Here is a 20,947-nt window from a genome sequence, read left to right on the forward strand (position 1 = left end):
CAAAGAAGCAGGAACCCTTTTTTTCCTGCAGCAGTATCTTTACTGCACCCGGGTAAATGAAAAAACTTGTCAGCAGACAGATTCCTCTGTGCTAGTGATGAAGAACAGCCAAAAAAACCTTCATATAATCTTATAAAAGTAGTATAGCGGTGCTACAACTCCAAGTATACTTGTAGCTATATTGATAAATAGTCTAAAGTTCTTAGAATTTAACAAAAAAGGTTCTTCTCTTTAACCTCTGAGCACTTTTTTGATCCTCTAGATAAAAAACACTACAAGAAGATAAAAGTACTTACTGGGGTTGATAGAGAAAGAGCTCGATGATGTTGTCTCTCCCTTTGGGGTGGTTGAAGAAGACGAAGAGAGACCAGTGAATGAGCCATGTCCTCTGCTGGAGAGACTGGAGAGGGGAGCTCACAGACTGTCGAGGACCACGCCAGACACCCAAACATGCAGGAGGAAACACGCACAATAAACAAGGGGGGGGGGGGGCAGTCAAAAACTCCTTAAACCTTGGACTTTTCACTGAAGTACAACAGGAAAAAAAATGTCTGCTTGTCCTCTAAAAGGCAATCAAATACCAGCAACACCTTCATGCTCGGGTTGGAGTTCTTAGGTAGTCAGATGAGTACATGTGGTGAGAAACAAAATGCCACAGCAAAGCTGTACTGCAAGTGAAATGTCAATATGGGAGTCTATGTAAGAGTATCTAAATGCAGTATCAAATTCTGAGAAGTAGGGCATTTACGTTGTTATCAATAGTCTCTCTCAGGCGGGTTAGGTCCTCCATGGCTGCCTCCCAGTTCTGCATCAGGATCTCTGAGGCCAGCTTGCCCCACAGCGAATTCAGGGCGTTCTTGTCTGTGGATGGGACCTAACAAACACATGACACAGCAAACTCCTTCAATGTCCATCCATGTTACTTTGCACACAGCGGTTCAGCAAAGGCAGTCAAAGCAGAATCCCTTTTGCCTGAATCCTGAAGCGGTTTTACATCTCATCCTTCAAGATGAGAAATCTTGCAGATATGAAATGTACTTGTCCGAGTCATGAAGACGCACAGTATTATGTTGTTTCAATTTTCGCATCATAAGACGTTTTCCAACAAACCTATTGATACATGATTGGCTTTGAAATTGCGTTATTACAATTGACTATATGAGAACTGAGCTTAGTGACCCCTTTCCCGTCATTCCAAACAGGAAGTACCAGCTGGTTCCAAGAAGCCAAAATCCCATAGACTTCTACTGACAGATAAATAAACAGTTGTTTTTTCCAGTCATTCCATTTGTCAGAGCAACCAGTCTTGCTCTGTTACCCTTTTTAATGTGTTCTTGCAAATCCCATTTTCTTCATTATTTTTTAATAAAATTTGTTTAGTTATAAACTGACAAATCGGATGCCTCAATAAAAGTATTTAGTGTCTGTTATTCCCCTCATCAAATGTTTGAAACGTTTACAGATTCTCCCCAGCCCGCTTTCAGGGCTTGGGAGATCTACCCCCCTGCCGTTTTTCCAGCTCTCTCTGCAATGCTTGCTGCTGATTACCTGGACCAGGTGTGTTCATTCAACCAGAATCTGGAGACATCTGATTGAGCCAATCAGCAGCTAGCAGGGCGTGGAAATCCAGACAACAGTGGTGGAGGGTGGAACAGGGTGGAAGATCGAGGACCAGGAACGAGTGTAGACAGTTCAGTTTTAGTTCTGAAATTTTAGGCAGGAGATTTGCATTTGCTTTTGTTTTATTCAAAGAAAGAAAGTCCTGGAGACTCTCTTTTTTTGAAGAGAATAACCACCATACCTACTTCTAATCTGCAGAAAATCAGCACAGCTCTGTGTGTATCTCAGTATAATTAAGTTCAAATATGAAGTGATGCTAACAAGACACGTCTTTGAGAGGGTAATTGCTCTCCAACATGGTGCAGGGACCGTTTCTGATTTCCAGAACAACCCAAAACAAACAAAAAAGTATCAGGTAATGAAATACAGGTTGAGGAAAATCAACAGTGCAATCACTTTGGAGTGGACGTTGGCCTATACCCAAGGGCTCATGGGAAACTGTGCCACAGTGGTTCACGATAACGGCAAAGACCAGACGCGGTGACATGAGCCAAGCAGGAAGTCAGGCTGGGTGTCTGCTGAGCATCCAGAGGAACTTTAATGCGGGCAGCCGACCCCCATTTCCCATCTGACAGCAGCAGACTGAGACGCACCACAGAAGCACTTAGGGAAGACTCAAATTAGAGATTTTTGACACATACATGTCATTTTTTAGGGTAATCCCCCCCCCCCCCAACAAGAGTTCCAGTCTTGGAACAAGAGTGTTCGATTACAGAGCAGAACTCGGGTCTATAATGACTGAGTGTTAAGCGCAGAAGTCACAAGAAGGATCCTTATTGTAACTGAGAAAAGAAGCTGGCTGCTCAACCGGCATAAAGGTCAGCGTTTCATCTGTTCAAGTGTTTTGTTTTCTTACTTTTTTCCCCTTTTCTTGGAAGTTCCAGCCTGCTTCATTTGGCTGACCTCCAGGTCATTATGGCAGCTTTCTACACACACATAAACACACATACACACAGTCTGGCTTTCAGTCGTGGCCACGCAAGAAAAGTTCAATACCTGGGTTTTTCCAGCAGTTACCTTAAGTTTCCACTGGTTTGGGAAATGGGCACATTTTCGCTGACTGACCAGCAACAATAAATTTACTGTGTCGAGGATCCGTCGGGATACTCAATCTTTATTCTTAACATTCAATCCCTGCATTAAGAGATGATATGAATAAGTTGCTCTTTTCGGGCGAGGCCACACTGTAACAAGACCTGAGGCATGGATTTTGCAAGGCTGGCTTCCTTCATTTAATTGACTGGGTTTCCCACGTTAAATGACTTTATGGAGCTTCACCTCTCCCATAGGGGGGAGGAGAGAGACAAGGGGCCTATGAGGATGGGAGGTCCACAAAAACACAGAAAACAGAGGGGTAGAGCTGTACACTCTAATGAAATCCATTTCTACCTTTGCCCCCCCCCGGAAATAAAATCTCTAGCATTTCTTAGCGTAAGCAACGTCTATTTCAGGTTAAAGGAGCTAAACTTTAAAAAAGAAAGGTACAAAAAAAGAGGTACACTAACTTTTTTTAAAAACCATCAATGCTGAAAGTGTGTGAATTGGTTTGCTGCAAATGACTTCAGAAACTATAAACAGCTGCTCTCAGAACAGTGAAACATTCATTGCAAAGGTTTACAAAGACTTTCATTGAGTGTTTTTTTTCCTGCAAAAAGTATCAGTCGCCAAGGATGATGTCTTCATTCTCCAGAGAACAAACACGTCCCAGTCCTTAAGGAACACACTAGAAATGCGTTTGATTACCCCCTCAGTGACAACACAAAGTCACACGGACACCAAGGATGTTCTACGTTTTTCTTCTGTTGACTTTTTCCAATAAGAAAAAAAATCCAAAACGCTGACAGACAATTAAAGCCAGCTTACAATGCCTAATGCTGAACTCAGGCGTTTATGAATATTCGTCCAATAGTGATGTTCGATTAGCTGGACTGATATATTAAACAAGATGTCTCTGAAGAGCCCACACCAGAACTACATTTCTACAAGAAAAGACCCAAATCAGAGAGAGATTAACTAAAAAAAAAAAAACGTTAAAGACCTTACTTAGACAACACGAGTTCATAATAAATCCCTTTTTCTAAATGCAAGGGTAACTTAATAGCCAAAGATTACACTGCACGTTAAGTAAAAGGTTCTAAAGAAAATTCTTTAAGCATTTACGATGTCTCTGCTACTTTTTCTAGATGTGTCTAACTATTGTTAAATAACAAAGACAACTTCAGTAAAAACAAAACAATCTTTAATTGATTTTTCTATTGTAGAAGACGAAAAAAAAGTTCTTGAAACCCGCCTATTAATGTCTGAAAAAGTAATTGCACCCCATTAAAAAATGAATGGACTGTGATTACCCACCAATGTGGAGAACAGTTTAAATGTACTTGATTAGTACAAGACTTCCCCAATTCTTTGAAATAAAAGCTTACTGACAAAGTGAGCCACATTAACACATCTGTAAACGACACACACCACGCTGCTATGTAAAGACATTTAGAAACAGCTGTAAAACAACGTGGCCAACATGTATCAATCTAGAAAGGTTAAAGTTATTTCTAACGTTTCTAGACCCAACCACAAGGAGAGCCATTTATCCACAAATGGAGAACCTTGGTGTTAAGCCTTTCTAAGAGTGACCTTCCAACCAAAATGACTAAGAACACAATGACCACTCATCCAGGTCATAAAAGAACTAGACAACATGTGAAGAACTGCAGACCTCATTTGACTCAGTTAAAGCCAGAGTTCATTATTCAACAGTAGGAAAGAGACAGGACTAAAATGGAACCATGGGAAAGTTCCAGGGTTAAAGCTACCGATGACCAAGGGGAAACACAGACTCGTTCCACGTGTAACAAAAACATCAGTTATACCCAGAACTTTAGGACAAAAAAAACACATTCTGAAAAGTCAATTTTCTGTTGCACCTGACGTACAGCAAACAGAAACGAGGCAACTATCAAACATGGTGGCGGTAGTATCATAGTCTGCATCCTCAAGACCTGTACAAATTGTTAAAAATGACAGAACCATGAATTCTGCTCTCCACCAAAAGATCCGGGACAAAAAGTCTGACTTTCAATTCATAAGAATGTAACGTGTTAAAAACAATTTTACAATAAAAGTTTAAGATTTGTATTTTGTTTAACCGTGTTTTTCCTGTTTGTCCCTGCATCGTCATTTTAATCCACTGTTAACCTTAGTAAATCAGGTGTTTTAGAAGTTTAAATTGGGAAAGACTTGAATGAACAGCAGGTTTATAAGAAAATGCAATTGTTGTTCTATTCAGAGATAGCAAAAACAAAGTCAAACAAGGTGCCACCTTCTGCTTCTAACACCAACTAGAAAATACCACATGTTGCAGTTCTTCTAAGGGCCTCTAGAGGCAGCTTATAAATGTGTGTAAATTCCTCAATACTCCAATGTTAAAAACACCTTTTCTTTAAAAAAACAATCATTTTGATTTTTTTAAAAGCAATAATTATGGAGTGTTATTTCTGCCACTACTTTGCAAACAAAACTTTCAAAGTTGCAAACGAAAATATGAAATATTTCCTTTTCAATTTTTTATTTTCTTTATTTGTGTTTGCAAAACACAGGTTTTCGCATGCGTTGTGTCACATCTCACTTTTTTCCTATCTTTGATTTTGCTTCCATAAGTATCAGTTTGACGTGACAAAGCTGCCAAACAACTTCTGATTTGTCCAGATTCTAACCAAGTAAATCGCTGTATTTATCTAACATGTTGACTGCTACTGAGGCTCAGAAGCTGAAGCAGCTATTTTTACCCTCAATTTTGTCTCTTTGGATGAAGAAGTTTTCATTTTTTATCATTTTAAAAATTATTTACACTTTTTTTCTTTTTTAGCATTGAATAATTTTATTAAGTCACATTTGTAAATTTATGGCTGAGGATCTCCAGAAACTATAAAATAAACTGTAAAGTTTATCTGCTGACACTAAATCAACAGGCCTGTGTGTGATCTGTGAATCCTGCAGAGCAAATTATTTGTAAAAAGGTAGATTTTCTTTAAGATCTGTTTGTTAAAACAAAACAGATTTAAAGCACATATTATTTTATGCTACACAAGTGTAGAGGAATAGATTAAGAGCAGTAATAAGCAAAAGAATGATGGCTCAGCAAAGGAGACTCATTGTATTTAGCAGAAGAAGCATTTATAAACTTTATGTTAATTTTCAAAGTGTCTTATGTTTTAAAACTCGTGAGCGTTTTTCCAAAGTAAAAAACAAATTTATTCATGAAAAAAATGCTATTTTCTCAATTTTTCAACATTTAATGATTAAAATAAAACAGTTGTTCAGATACAAATTATAAAGTGTTATTTCCTGCTGGAAGCGCCCCTGCTGCTCATTTTTTGTTCTGCTGCAGACATTTTAAACACGTTAGCCACTACACTGACATGAATAAGTACTAAACTTGGTTTGATTTTAACTGCTTTGTTGCTCCTTCTGGGTTTAACTCTGAGACAAACGGGCCAGACTGGTTGAAAACGGCAGAACCCCGTTGGAACAGAACCGACACAAAGTCCAAAGTCCATGTCTGCCTCCAAGCACCGTCAATATGAGACAGAGACACCTGATTGGTTAGACCAGTGTTTTTCAACCAGTGTGCCGCGGCACACTAGTGTGCCGTGGGAGATGGTCAAGTGTGCCGTGGAAAATTGCCCTCATTAACTGATCTAAAAGCATTTCCCATCTCCAGGAAATCAGCTCTTTGTTCATCCAAACAGGTCCTGATAAAACACTGAGTAGTTAGGAATATAAACGATCATAAAATACTTTTTTCTTTGTGTTTATTTGATTCTATTAAAGACATTTTGATAAGAATGACGGTAATGCGAAATAGCTGCAGCTAAACTGTGTAAGGAAAAGTCCCGCAGCTTTTACTGTCTCCACGACTCCACCAATCATTCTTGAAGGCTTAATCACATGTCATCAGTCTGACCAATCAGAAGTGGTTAAAGTCTCCACTTCCTTGTTCCAATTTAGCTCATAACTCAGTCAGTTCCGACAAAAACACCAGCTAAAGCTCGTCTTTAGCGGTGTAACTTTCCACAGAATCCGGTATCAGACCGTGGAACAAGTGAACAAAACCATGAAGCTCAGAGACGCGAGTCTTTCTGCCGTTTTCTCGCAGTTTTCAGACTACATCTCCCATGATGCATTGGCTTAAAGGGACAGCGTCTTGAAAACACAACGAACATACAGTTTGTATGTAACTTAACTTTTATTACATCTTTTAGAAAAAACATCTGCAACTTCCTGCTTTTTCTGCCACAATTATCACAAAAATGCACGTCAGATTGCCGGGGGGGGGGGGGGGGGGCGCTGTAGATCAAAACAGACTATGAGTTTCTGCTTCTTTTTTTTTTCCTTTTTGGGATGCTGGTGTGCCGCGGGATTTTTGTCAAGGTTAAAGTGTGCCGTGGCTCAAAAAAGGTTGAAAAACACTGGGTTAGACTGTGGACCAATCAGATGCTGTTTGATGGCAGCTTTGTCAGGTCAAACTGAAACTTATCTCAGCAAAATCAAAGATAGGAAAAAAGACAGATGTGACAACGCATACGAAAACGTGTTTTGCAAACGCAAAAATATTTTTTGAAAGCAAAAAATAAATAAATTTGAAAGCAAAAAAAAGATTTTAAGCAAATATTTAATATTTTTATTTGCAACTTAGAAAGTTTTGTGTGCAACGTAGTGGCAGAAATATTCCATACAATATGCACATATTTAGAGGCGTGGGATTTTTGATTGGCAGGCAGGTGTTCTTAGCAGAGCTGTAAAATGTAACTTTGTCCCACCCCTTATTGTGTTTAACATATGGTTTAAGTTGGACTCAATCTAAAGGCTGTGTCACACTTCTAATACGTACAATTTGCACATTCTCCTCGTATGAAATGTCGGTCTTTCGTGATCCATTACGTGACATGCGTCATCCACAAGTGTTTCTTGCGTTCGTCATTCGTCGATGTGCGCAGATGTCCGTCGGGGGGATCAACAGGTCTTTACACAAATTCAGTTTTGAGCTGTTGGTCAGTCGAAAACTACACAGTTCATGCATGGTTTACGTAGTTCGTATGCACTTAGTACATAAATCTTATGCAATTATGCATGGTTCTTCCGATGCGCATACGCAGATTGGTCGGCCTTCCAGGACCGATAACTAAGTAATTGACGCACGAAACACTAATACATTTCATATAAACAGCGCAATAATTGCACACGGTTCATGCACGAGTATTGTGTGACAGGTATATAAATTGGCTGAACCCCGGAGCCTGTTTCGCAGATCTCCCCAGCTGTGGCCCTTTCATCTGAACAATATGCGCAAATTGCATGTAGCTGCAGTGCGACACGGCCTTAAACTCCAGTTCACATGCAAGTGTCATTAAAGCTTTATTTTCATCATGAAGAATCCAATGCATTACTACCCATGTTAAACAAAACTAAGAGGAAGTACACAGAGTTAATAGATGTCAAACAGACCTTCTGGGTTCAGACACTATTGATCACAGGGTCTCCGTTTAACCTCTGATTCAATCTACAAATTACCTCATTTCTGAAAAAGACTAAGGACTCGAGATAGAATCACGACTTTAAATCCCTCATTTGAGATTGAATGCTTTTTCCATTATTACAAATCCTAAAACCTCCCCCAACCTCGTTTGGAACTCCCCACTTCTGCTCATCATTTGTGAGATATAAGAAAAAGCAGTTGGATGACAACAGCTGGTATTGTAAACTTTGTCATAGCCCCAGATTAAAATCCTTCTGAACCAGTGCTGTGCCAAGTAAGAGATGCTGTGCATTAATAAGCACAGAATCTCATAAGTCGTGACCGGGGACTCTCTGACTGCAGCTCTAAAATCAATAAACTGTCTAGTGAGTCCAACATCGTGAGAAGACTATGGGCAAATTATGCAGGCCGCCACTGATCACTGGGCCCCGTTAAAGATCCTGCTCATGTTGTACAGCAGCACTCTACTTATACAGAGGATGTGGGGGAACTGAATACCAATGACGTCAACTCATTCCTTTACATTCCTTTCTCCCTCAAGTTCAGGGCTTTTGCCGCATTTTACATACGTCTTCTAAAACAGACTAATAATATTTAAAAAAGAGGTCAACAAAGAAACATGTTATGTTATGTTAAAATAATTTTAGTGTTTTTAAAAAACATTTCTGTTGTGTATGGAATATGCATTTGGAAAAACAGAGTTCCCTCAACCGGATGGCATCATACAGCACAACCTATATCAGGCTGAATATTCAATGGAGAGTTCAAACATTTTTCATCGTTTTGTCAGCAATTTAAAAGATGATGGTAAAAATCTTAAACATAAGTCCAATTAAGTAAAAAATGCTCAACCCTATTTGCTGCTGAAATAAAAAAAGGTGTTTTTTCCATGTTTTTGGACAAGGTAAAAAAAAAACAGAATACACACTTGCAGTGGAAAAGAAAATGAATAAAAACGATTATTTTTCAAACATGTGAAATCGACATTTGTTTATGGGGTCATAGCTTATTAGGTTGAACAAGTGTCTGCCATTGGGTTTGGCCAGGGGTTCAACTACACAATTTGCATCCATGATGCATATTAGATGCAAATTTGCATCCAGAAGCTCATAAGAGGACTGGGTTGCAATTTTACTGAATGCGAGTGAAAATGCTGAAATCTTACCAAAACTCTGAAGAAGTACAGGTATTCTGCTGCACCAGAGTAGTTTCCACACTCATACTGGAACTTGGCGTATCGGTACAGTGTGTCCAGATACTCCTGACGAAACTTTAGGAGAAACACAAAAGTTGAAAATCACAAGGAACAATCAAACATCGCTAATGTTCACTTGGACCAGCTCAGTGGCCTTGTGGTAGAGTGTCCGCCCTGAGACTGAAAGGTTGGGAGTTCAAATCGATGGCCAGGTCCTACCAAAGACTCTAAAAATGGGACCTTCCTTCTTGAGGGTTAAACCATCCAATGTGTGACTGTGTCTGCAGCCCCCCGCTCCCCCAGAGGACGGCTCAAACACAGAGAACAAACTTCACGCACCAAGGTGTGTGACAGCTAACGGGAATATAACTTTTAATGCAACAGTTTGAAGATAAGAGGAGAAAACTGTTCGAAAGTGCTTCACATCAAGATATTTGAACTACACTGCAGTTGAACATCCTAACTGCTACAGTGTTGAGTGGTGGTTTTTTCTTCTTGAACAACATTTATTTAAGTTCTGCTCCAAATCTGTCAGGCAGCAGTCACATAGAAATGCGCATTTAAATTTATGGGCGTCAGTTCAAGCCTGCTCATTTTCCTACAGCCTGTACAGCTAACAGATGTCACGTATGACAGGATATTGTGCCACATTGTCCCGCCAGTCATACTGATTTTTAGAAACATAAGATTAAGATTAAGTCTTCTCTCTGGCGAGCTGTGGACACAAATACATGGTCAGTGCAGAGGTGCACTAAGGACAACAGGATGCTGGAGTGGGAGGGGACGATTAAGGGGAGGGTAAGGTGCCAAACATCATGACAAATATAGTGCCTCCGGCATGCTTGCGGCTATATCCATGGGTCCGAGTTATTCCATTTATTTTTAACAATTCACCACAGAATGTCAATGTCCACAAGATTTCTGCAAGCCATACAAACCCTGAAAATGAGTTAAAGGTTTTGGGAAGTAATTCTACTTTCCCTACGTGGCCCATCCCTCCACTTTTTGCCCGTGAAGGATACACGGGTTCACTCAAGAGCCATGGGAAACAAAGGGAACATGCCATATTCCAATAAATAAGGCCAACTTACATTGTGCTTGTCCGCCAAATAGTCAAAAAGCATGCGTCCATCTCTGAAAAAGGGCAAAACATGGTAATTAAAGTCCATTCATCAATCTGGAGCATTTGGCTGACAGCTGAGTACTTGGAGATTCCCTCAGATAAACTAACAGAAATCTAAATTAAAGCTGGGCAATTCATCAACTCAATCGATTATTTGAATTTGTTGTTTTAGATTATTTATTTGGGGAAAATCAAGATTTTATTTTCCAAGTGAAACTGCAAAATAGGGCATGCGCTGCGAGAAGCGCCCCAACCCCGTAACTTCCGGTAGTTGCCTCGGAGTAACTTCAGTTTAAACTGCTCAAACAGCGGAACATGGGACGATTTTTACCAGGATCCAGAAAGAACCGGAGGATAAGCCTGTTGGACTTACGGCAATTTAATAATTTTCGGTTAATGATAATGCGATGCCAAATGTTATCATGCTATGCTAACGTGTGTTGCCTATATGTGATCACGGACCGGTTTAAACTATATAGACGTGGCGGATAAATACAACAAAATGAAGTCACAGAACATTTCTAAAATCTGTATTTCATAAATATAATAAGATGAATTTGTATGGATCTTTATTAGTAGTGCCTTTGTAACATTACAGAGCCGGTGTTGAGCTAGCAAAAGCCTAAGCAAGCAATGATTTCTCAGCTCAGCCTCTTCGTCTTTAGCGTTGGTCAAAATAAAAGAACGGAGCGGCTCCTCTAAAGCGTTGCATCTTCAGTGCATTTTACTACTGGGCCTGCAACCAAAAATCTATTTTTGTGGACACCACATAGAATCTATGTGTGTTTGTAGAGTAAATTCCGGCTTATAAATGGAACGAGAGAATGTGCGTGTGCTGGCACATATAATGCGTTCTGCGTCAAATGAATTTCACAGAGGTAAAGGCAGAATCCTTCAATGCTTCAGGCTTTCTCTGCTTAGACGCTCAAGACAACCATGCTTTGGAAGACATTGATTCTTTTCTCTAAAACCAGAAGTTAGTCAACACATAAGTGAAGGCAGACACACCCAAAGGTGCAACTTCTTATTAACCAGAAGTCAAGTCAGGATTTGTTTTGAGCCTTCGATCAGGACTAAGAAAGATTTGAAGAACCAACAGACACAAAGTCTCTTCAGTGTTTCAGGAATACACAATAAGCAATGGTTTAACCTCTTCATCCATGGCACATATCATCAAGTTGGGGCAGATAGATTCCAGTTAACATCCTTGACAGGATATCTGAACTGGGCTGAGTGTGCAATTTGTCCAAACAAAGCTTAGCAAGGCATATTACTACATCAGCTAACTACTGAATAAAAAGACACGAGTCCAGAAGAGGTTTTTATTATTCAGTAAAATTCTTTGTGGTTGGGTTACTGTGTGGATCGATTAATCCCAATGGAAAAGGCACAGAAGTTCAAATGTCAGTCCATGTCTCATTTCCAGAACTGGATGATCCTCTAATTGAGACAGTAAGTTAAAAACAAGCCAATGCATCAGCATAACTTTGACCATAATGAGAGAATAAAACGGGAGAATGTATTTTGGCTGGAGAGACTGCGCTTTATTGACCCCAGATGAGGTTCTTATTTACCAACCAAACCCTAAGAAGAAACAAAAGCAAAAAGGGAATGCAACTGGAAGATGACTCCTCAGAAAAACGGAAGATTTTTCTCCAAACTCCCTAATGACAGCAAACTAACATATGTGCCCCCTTAGGACTGAACCTTCCTGACACCAACATTTAATGTTCAACCATTTCAATCACAGTGGATCCTAAGCCAGTCTTTAAAGGTTTTTACCTAATAAACTTCAATTAGGCATAAAATAGCAATTGTTTTACCTGTCTTTAAGTGTTGACTGGGACAATTAAAGACCAACTCTGATGAAAATTCTGTTTTAGGTGTTTTTAAGCAAGTTCTCCGTTCTGATGATGGAGGACATAGATACAAAGAAAACTAAGCTCAGAATTGCATTTCTGTTTTTTTCTTTAATCAAATTGTTGTGAATCAGAGGCAGATGAACAAAAAAGCAGTTTAAAAAAGGTTCCAGTTGTGACGCAGAAACTACACTCTGCAGGAGACGAGCACCCTACGCCGCTCCTTCTGATGCATCTATTTGCAGACAAATAGATCAGTCTTTGTTTTCCTCACCTGAGCTGGGATCTGACTCAAAACTATACGGCTGGATACTCATGCCGCTCTGCAGAAACTATGTCCAAGGCAACTTTCACACTGCGGGGCTTAATGCTCAATTCGGATTTTTTGAAAAAATCCGATTTTTTTGCAAGACCATTCGCATATCCAAGTAAATCCGAACTTTTGTGATCTCCTGTGTGACCGCGAAACAAGCCAGAATTGACCCGCATGCGCAGAAGAGTACTCAATGGTGAACGACGTCACTCGTTTGCGGAAGTAGCTAACGTTAACAATGGATGTCAACAACAGTGTTGTCAACAGCGGAGCTCCTTTTGCATTGTTACATTTATTTTCACAAAGGAGCCAGAACAATAACAATCTTCTCATTTTAAGAAGGAATTGGAGCCAGGATCGTCTGGACACACTGTTGTGGAATGGGGATGTGTATGTGCTGGGGCTGCGTGCGCGTGTGTGTAAGAGAGAGGAGAGAGAGCGTACAGCGCCAGAGGGAGTGTGTGTGTTTATGGGGGGGGGGCAGCGGAAGTGTGTCGGATGCGCAGATTCGTGTTGTGTGTTACGAAGGAAGGAGAACGGTAATAAAAGGTTTCCCCCAGAATAAATGCTATTGACTCTTTATTAACCCACTCTGGAGAATCTGAGGGTCAGAACAGGGAGGAGGAGGATCCGCCTTTGATCCCCCGCGCTTCTGACCACGGCGGAAAGCGGAGAAAAAAAAAAAAGTCATCACGGGAAAGGTTCAACACCACGCTCGGCCATGTCGCTGGAAATATTTTCAAAAACCGCCCGGTTGCGATAAGAGCCCTTGAGTTTAGACTGAATAGAGCTGTCACCCCAAATATTAATCCAATCGGTGACCTCGCTTCCCTTTCACTGACTGTTCTCAGCAGCATCGTCCGCCATGGTTGATGTCTTTGTCCTCGTTCCCGCCTACTTCAACGCAGAATTATGACGTTTGTAGCGTATCGATGACGTACGGTCGGACTAATGTGGCCTGGCCGTTCAGACGGCGGTCGCATTTGAAATCGGATGCGTATCGGATTCAGGACCACATACCCAAGTGGCCTGGGTCGCATTTGAAAAGATCTGATCTGTGTCGTTCAGATTCAGGTCGCATAGGGGCAAAAAAAAAAGGGAATTGGGTCGGATTGCGACCCAATTGGTTGGGGAAAACGACAGTTTTTTTATTTTGGCAAAATCATAATTGGAAGACCACTGGGAACACAAACGATCAAAAGATGATGGGTCCTTAAAGACTGAAGCTGTCAGGGTTGGAACACCAAAGCAACAGCGGCAAAATGAACAGGCTTCACCTGGTTGACTGCATCTGCTTGGTCGTCTCTGGATCCTCAAACATCTTCACAATGGGCTCCGTTTCTGACTGCAGCTGCTTCAGCTGAGCCACAACTTCTGTCCTCTTCTCCCTTAGAGCTGACACAAGAAGAATACAGAATGATACGTGCCATTGCAACATCATAAACCAGCTGTAAAACAAAGTTTACAGCTAAATCGATTCTGAATTGAGGGTAGTGTGCAGCTGGAGTCCCTCATGGCGTCTATCAAATCTGATCATAAATGTATTGCTGAGCGTTTACACAGAAAAAGAGCTACTTACTATGAGGAATTTCCTTGTCAGGAAACAGGTTTTTGTACACATCCATGGCAAAGTCCACCATGTTGGTGTCACTGAGAAGGTCCAGTTTCCCATGAAGCAGCTCCTGTTCATTGTAGATCTGAAACCAAGCAACAGAAACTCCTTAGAGCAGCGTCCCCAATCTTTTTAACGCCACGGACCGCTATGACGTCACATAAAACCTTCACCGACCGGTCTTTCAAATGATTATTGGAGCGATATTACTATGAAGGAGGAACAAACACGTGACAATATGAACCCTGAGCTTTTATTTTGACAGGCATGTCATAGTACATGGCACAGGAGTCATCATCCTCTCCCCTTCCCACACACTGTCTATTAAATGTAGCTTTCTTTTTTTGGGAGTGGAAGGATCCTCTTCTTTCCCCTTGGCAAAGAAACTTTCCAAAGACGTTTGTTCTTTACTCATTTTGCTAGCTCCTGGGTTTTATTTTAGCGGTATCCTATCATGTGACCGAGAAGAGCGCCTTGGCCTGCTTCAAGAGTGACATAGATGGATGGAACAGAGAATCAGGGAATTTTTCAAAATAAAACATCTTTCAGATTCCAAAATAAAAGGAATGTAATATAAGTTATTTATTCTCTCTGTGCGGCCCGGTACCAAATGACCCACGAACCGGTACTGCTGCCTTAGAGCGGTGTTTTTCAACCAGTGTGCCGCGGCACACTAGTGTGCCGTGGGAGATGGTCAAGTGTGCCGTGTGAAATTGCCCTCATTAACTGATCTAAAAACATTTCCCATCTCCAGGATTTCAGCTCTGTGTTCATCCAAACAGGCCCTGATAAAACACTGAGGAGTTAGGAATATAAAAGATCTTAAAATTACTTTTTCTTTGCGTTTATTTTATTTTATTAAAGACATTTTGATATGAATGACGGCAGTGCGATTTAGCTGCAGCTCCGTCTGTATTTAGGAAAAGTCCCGCCCCTTTACCTGTCTCCACCAATCATTCTTGAAGGCTTAATCACATGTCATCAGTCTGCCCAATCAGAAGTGGTTAAAGTCTTCACTTCCTTGTGCCGATTTAGCTCGTAAAGTCGCTCAGTTCTAACAAAAACACCAGCTAAAGCTCGTCTTTAGCGGTGTAGCTTTCCACAGAATCCGGTATCAGACCGTGGAACAAGTGAACAAAACCATGAAGCTCCGAAAAGCGATCTCCGCCGGCCGTTTTTATGCACTACATCTCCCATGATGCATTGGGTTGTGAGAGTGACAGCGTAAAAGGAGTTCTGTTGTTAAACGTCTTGAAAACAACGAACACACTTCAAACTTTTTTTAAATCTTCTAACTTAACTTTTATTGCATCTTTTAGAAAAACAGCTGCAGTTTCCAGCTTTTTCTGCAATAATTATCACAAAAATGCATGTGAGATTGTGGAGGGGCTGTAGATCAATACAGACTATGAGTTTCTCCTTTTTTTTTCATTTTTGGATGCTGGTGTGCCGCGGGATTTTTTTTAAGCTTAAAGTGTGCCGCGGCTCAGAAAAGGTTGAAAAACACTGCCTTAGAGGATGTCTTTTCCACTGTCACACGTCAATCCGGTTTTCCAGCCTGGTCAATGGAACTGTGCAGACTTTAATACTTCATCACCACATGTAATCGCGTCAAAATAAATACACGTTTGCAGAACCACTTTTACAAATGCACTACAATTTTTAAGGAGACAATAAACAAAGGCAGCTGTCATTCTGCACAGAAGAAGGTAAATAAATAAACAAACTAAATAACGAACAAACCAAATTACAAAAGGATATTGGTTTTTATTCTCTTGGGCTTCTATAAAATAATAAACAGTTAATAAAATAACATGTAAATCATTCATATTACACTGATGTAATATGACTGACAAAAGACTTTAAGGTGTAGGATTATGTTAGATAAATTGATGGAATCTAAACAAGGAATGCTAGCAACAACCAGCTACAAATTAATAGTTGATAAGAATTTGCCTGGATAATTTATTACGCTATTAAATAATCAAACAGTTGGAGCATTTCTGGCTTCTTTTTTTTTTTACTTTTCTGCCCCTTTTCCCTCCTTAGTAAAATGTAGTCACTAACCTTTGTCAAGCAAGCCTGGAGTATGCAGCGTTCTGACAGAATGTAAGTTATATATGAGGCTTTTAAGACCCTTAGAACACTTAGAACAAATGTGATACCTATTTGACCAACCAGGGGTGGAAAGAATAAGAATTTAAGTTAAAAAACTATTATAGTGTCAAAATAAAACTTATAAATAAAAACTATACTTCCTTAAAGATAGAGCAATCCTCTAAACAGTTACTTGAAGTACCTAAAATATAAAATTTCAAGTAATAATATTTTTTTTACATATACTAGTAAGTAATAAAGAAAGATTTATTTTATTTTATTCCTTTAAGGAAAAACAAAATGCATTATTAAAAAGTTATTTGCAAAAAAAGGGGAATCCTAGTTTACATAAAGTCCCTTAATGAACAATTTATTGATAATGAAAAGATCTAAATCCCCTAGTATAACATGGCAAATACGTCACCACGTTTTATCTGACGTAATTACGTATGGATGCCGCCATATTTTGTAGCTCCGACTATGCTTCCCATTTCATAAAAACGTGTTATAATCCTGATTTTAATTCATTAGTATTTATGTATTTCAACTAAAAAGTAATTTAGTAAACCAAAGCAAAGCCGTCCCCATTGTTGTAAAGTAATGAATTTCCCTCTGCTGCGCGGTGTTCTAAAGCCGGTTCTTGCCTACACTTCAAACGTTAAGCATATTTTTTACATCCACTGCCATCTATCTACTTTCCAATAAATAGTCAATTATTGGAATTTCACTGAAATCCCGAACAATTTAGTAGTTTATCCGTTCAACTCGCATGAAAAATCAAACAATGTAAAGTTAAATTCAATGACAAGTACAACTTCCGACACTGTTTTTTCAAATACAATTTGGAAAACTAAAATAAAATAAAAAAGTGGAAACGATAAACTGCCAAATTGTCGGAAGCTTTGATTCAATACATTAAGTAGTATCTTACGCTGTGGTTGATCTATTTAGATTAAGTTTTTCCCGATTCGAGACAAACTATTGTGCTTTTATTTTCTTAACTGGCCTCACCATTTCCTGTTACGCTGCCACATTTCTTCCCCGACGCCAACGAAATGTGGCCAACTGGCAAGCGTGTTTCATTGTCACATCGGTTCAAACCCAGTTATTTTACTTACTAAATGTAACACAGAAATACAGCTAAGTGTGTATGTGGTTTTGTGTTTCGTACCTCTTTGACAGACAGGAACTCCAGCAGAGGAAAGACGAGGTGACGGTCTAAAAAGTGAGCAATTCTGGTGGTCAAGTCATATTCCGCCATGTTTGCTGGGAGGAAAGGGAAGTGGAAGTGTGCAATACGGCTGCGCGTAGACGGACTAGCCAATCAACAACGACGTTCTCAGCATCCTATGCGCGCGCACAAATACTGTTTTCCACATGTATGTTTATGCATATTTTCCCCTTTTTTTCTTTGATTATTCTTTTCTTTTTTCAGAATTCTGTTTGATGAAGAATAATAAAGCTCCAGTTTTGATAAATTAAAAAAAAAATATGTGAAGCTCATTGTACAACACTGATTTTAATTTTAAAATGTAAGATATTTTACTTTCATATTTTCCACTTAAAAGACATGTTTATTCTAGTATACAAAAACAACACATTGAATTCAGAGTTTTAACTCTAATAGTTGCATTCTGAGAAAAATAACTAAATTTTAAATTTAAATTAGAATTCTGGAGAACAAATAAATTCCAGGTTTGTTGTCCAATAATCAAAGTGTTTTACTTTAGGAGTAGACATCTTTATGTTGTGCAAAATAGTTTTTGTCAGTCACCAATTTTGTTTTACTGAAAAACGTTAGAGAAGTCCACACTATTCATCTACGTCAGCGTGATAGAAAAATTGGTCCATCCATTTTCTTAACCTGCTTAATTTCTTTTGACGTCACAGGGTTGCTGGAACCTATCCCAGCTACCAGTGAGCAAGGGTAGGGTACACCCTGGACAGGTTACCATTCTGCTGCAGGGCAACACAGATACACAAAACCACACACAATCACATTCACACCACAATTTGGATGTATCATTTACCTAATGCAGCATGTTTTTGGACCGTGAGAAGAAGCTGGAGTTCCTGTAGAAAACATAAGCATATATGAGGAGAACATGCAAACTCCAAACAGAAAGTTTCCAGGTTGGGTTGTCAGGTTAGGTTGTTAATCCCTACACCAGCGTGTGAGACAACACTCATTCATTCATTCATTCATCTTCTAAGCCGTTTTGTCCCTTTCGGGGTCAGGGGGTTGCTGGAGCCTATCATGGCCACTCGTGGGCAAAGGCAGGGGACATCCTGGACAGATCGCCAGTGTGTCACAGATGAGATAACATGTGAAAAGGAAATCATCCAGGAATCTACATTGTATGATTTTTTAAGTACAATGGTGCAGAACACATATTATTTCTTACAAACAAACAAGAATTATGTTCCCCCACATATCTGCTACGTCTTCTATAAGAAGCTCTTCTACTGTATTCTCCACCGGTTACTTTTCCCGTTTGGACTGCTTATTTGCATGAAAGGTACTTGTCTTGAAACAATCAGACTGCAGCCTCCCCATCATGACTAAGACTAAAGTGCTATCAAAGGACACGAGAGACAAGATTGTTCACCTGAAAAAGAGTGGGATGGACCAATCTACAATAAGCAGGCAGCTTGCTAAGAAGAGATCAACTGTTGGAGCAATTATCAGAAAATGGAAGAAACACAAGACCACTGACAAATCCCTCCACCTGGAGCTCCATGCATATCTCAACTGGTGGGGTACAAATTGTCTTGAGAATGTTGGGGAAACAGTCCAGAACTACATGGATAACTGTTGCATCCTAAGAACACCTTACCCACTGTGAAGCATGAGGGTGGCAACATCATACTTTGGGGCTGCTTTTTTAGTAAAGGGGACCGGACGACTGATCCGTAGGAAAGAAAGGCTGAGCGAGGTCATGTATGGAGAAATGTTGGACAAAAACTTGCTTTCATTGATGTTCTCACCATCAGTGAGAGCTTCCCCTCCCCTTAAGTTCTCCAAAGAATGTCTTACTGTCACCTGAAAACCCTTCAGATTTCCAGTCATCCTGTGTAGCAATGTTGACGCACAGAAACATTCACACAGGGGAATCAAAGTATACATTTTATTTATACAAACACAAGCTCTCCTCCACACACCACAGATACTTTTCCTGCAAGCTGGTTTATGATGTCTTTATTTAGAGAAATCCATTTGAGGGCAAACATGCTCACAATGAGCGCCTAGACAGGACTTTGCTAAAGTTTTAATAAGAACAACACAATCATTTTCAAATGTGTGACTTTTCCTAGAGGTCAGAAAGCCTTCACTGTGCATCTGGACCATCCTTCTTTTCCCCCTCTATTTTCAGAATCTGCCTCATAAAGATGTCCATCTGTTGAACCTAACCAGCAGACAAGAGCCAGCAGTTGCTACTAAATGGTCCATCTCTAATAGGGTTCACTGACACCTTGTTTTCCAACCTCTTTTCATGACAGCCACACTAAAGTCCTGTTTTCTTGCACAGTTTTTCCCTTGTTAGCTTTGCCCTCTTTCCCTTCCATGCTCACTTGTCTTTACAGGCTCGCTGCAGGTAGAAGTGAGTCATAAACGGTTCCCCTCAGTGTGGCCTGTAGCTGTTTTACTGGGTGCTTCTGACACAGCCAGCTTTCACGCAATAGCAACTCCCTTTTTAAATTAAAAAGAGCAAGAAAATGAACAGAACTCTTCTAAAGCATCTCTTGTGCTTCTGGTTTTATTCTAGAAGAAGCTTTGCTGTCAAAAGTGGAAATTATGTATTAGAGATTTTTCACAGAATGTATCAAAATTTTCACTGCAGCAGATACTCTATTTCTTAGCAGAAACTGTTTTAGATTTATATTTCATTTTAATGTGTATTTTAATAGGTTATATCAATAAATTAAATTAATTATAAAAAGGTTTTTTTCCAGTTCTCCTTGTCCATTGAGGTTTCCGTATTTAACCATTTGAAATCCAACCTCCAAAATCACAGACAGAATCTTTTTGATTGTTCTTAAATTTGTTTTAATTTGACCTTATTTGCTCCTAAAGTTGTTCAATAAAAAAAGTTTTATAAGATATGTTTTTGTTTTCAATTTGCATTTCATCTGACAGGTGTTACAGAGATAGCGAGACCCTTTTTCATTTTCCATATTTAAACTCAACAATCAATGGCCAAAATGCAAGACCTTCTATGTGTAATTTTTTTGGCCAAATCCAAATGGCCCTACAAACCAAGAGCTTTGGAAAGCTTTGGATAGTGCCTTCAAAAACGGATGATACTCCCACTCGATGACGTCATCAACAGTCGACGGCTAGCAGCTACATTAGCACGGAGCTGCTATCGCTCGGAAATAAATAACATTGGTTTTATAACTTTGAAAAGAACGAGCTAAAACAAGTCATTACTTACATCTAAACGTAAACCTCTGTGCTTCAGAGCACACCCACTTGAAGAAACGCTTGTCCTCCGCGGCACAGCAAGACACGGAACACTCTCATGCTGGAGGGCTCGGCATCCGTCCGCTGCAAGGTTTAGCCCTTAAAAAACTATTTTGGACAAACCTTCCCCT

The 20,947-nt window shown here is 39.8% G+C and overlaps 1 protein-coding gene across 1 annotated transcript in view; it reads right to left on the bottom strand.

Moving 5' to 3' along the window:
• Nucleotides 1-17,653, bottom strand: part of eif3e (eukaryotic translation initiation factor 3 subunit E) — a 38,151-nt gene extending 20,498 nt beyond the window's left edge. Inside the window, exons 1-7 of the mRNA XM_004086632.2 lie at nucleotides 17,523-17,653; nucleotides 14,222-14,339; nucleotides 13,920-14,037; nucleotides 10,439-10,481; nucleotides 9,318-9,422; nucleotides 749-874; nucleotides 297-421 (exon numbers count right to left, since the gene is read on the bottom strand). Of these exons, the coding sequence (XP_004086680.1) occupies nucleotides 297-421; nucleotides 749-874; nucleotides 9,318-9,422; nucleotides 10,439-10,481; nucleotides 13,920-14,037; nucleotides 14,222-14,339; nucleotides 17,523-17,612 (725 nt within the window). The 5' untranslated portion in view covers nucleotides 17,613-17,653. The remainder of the gene's footprint in view (nucleotides 1-296; nucleotides 422-748; nucleotides 875-9,317; nucleotides 9,423-10,438; nucleotides 10,482-13,919; nucleotides 14,038-14,221; nucleotides 14,340-17,522) is intronic.
• Nucleotides 17,654-20,947: the final 3,294 nt, after the last annotated feature.

Source organism: Oryzias latipes, chromosome 16 (genome assembly GCF_002234675.1).
Source record: "Oryzias latipes chromosome 16, ASM223467v1".
Lineage (NCBI taxonomy): Eukaryota > Metazoa > Chordata > Actinopteri > Beloniformes > Adrianichthyidae > Oryzias > Oryzias latipes.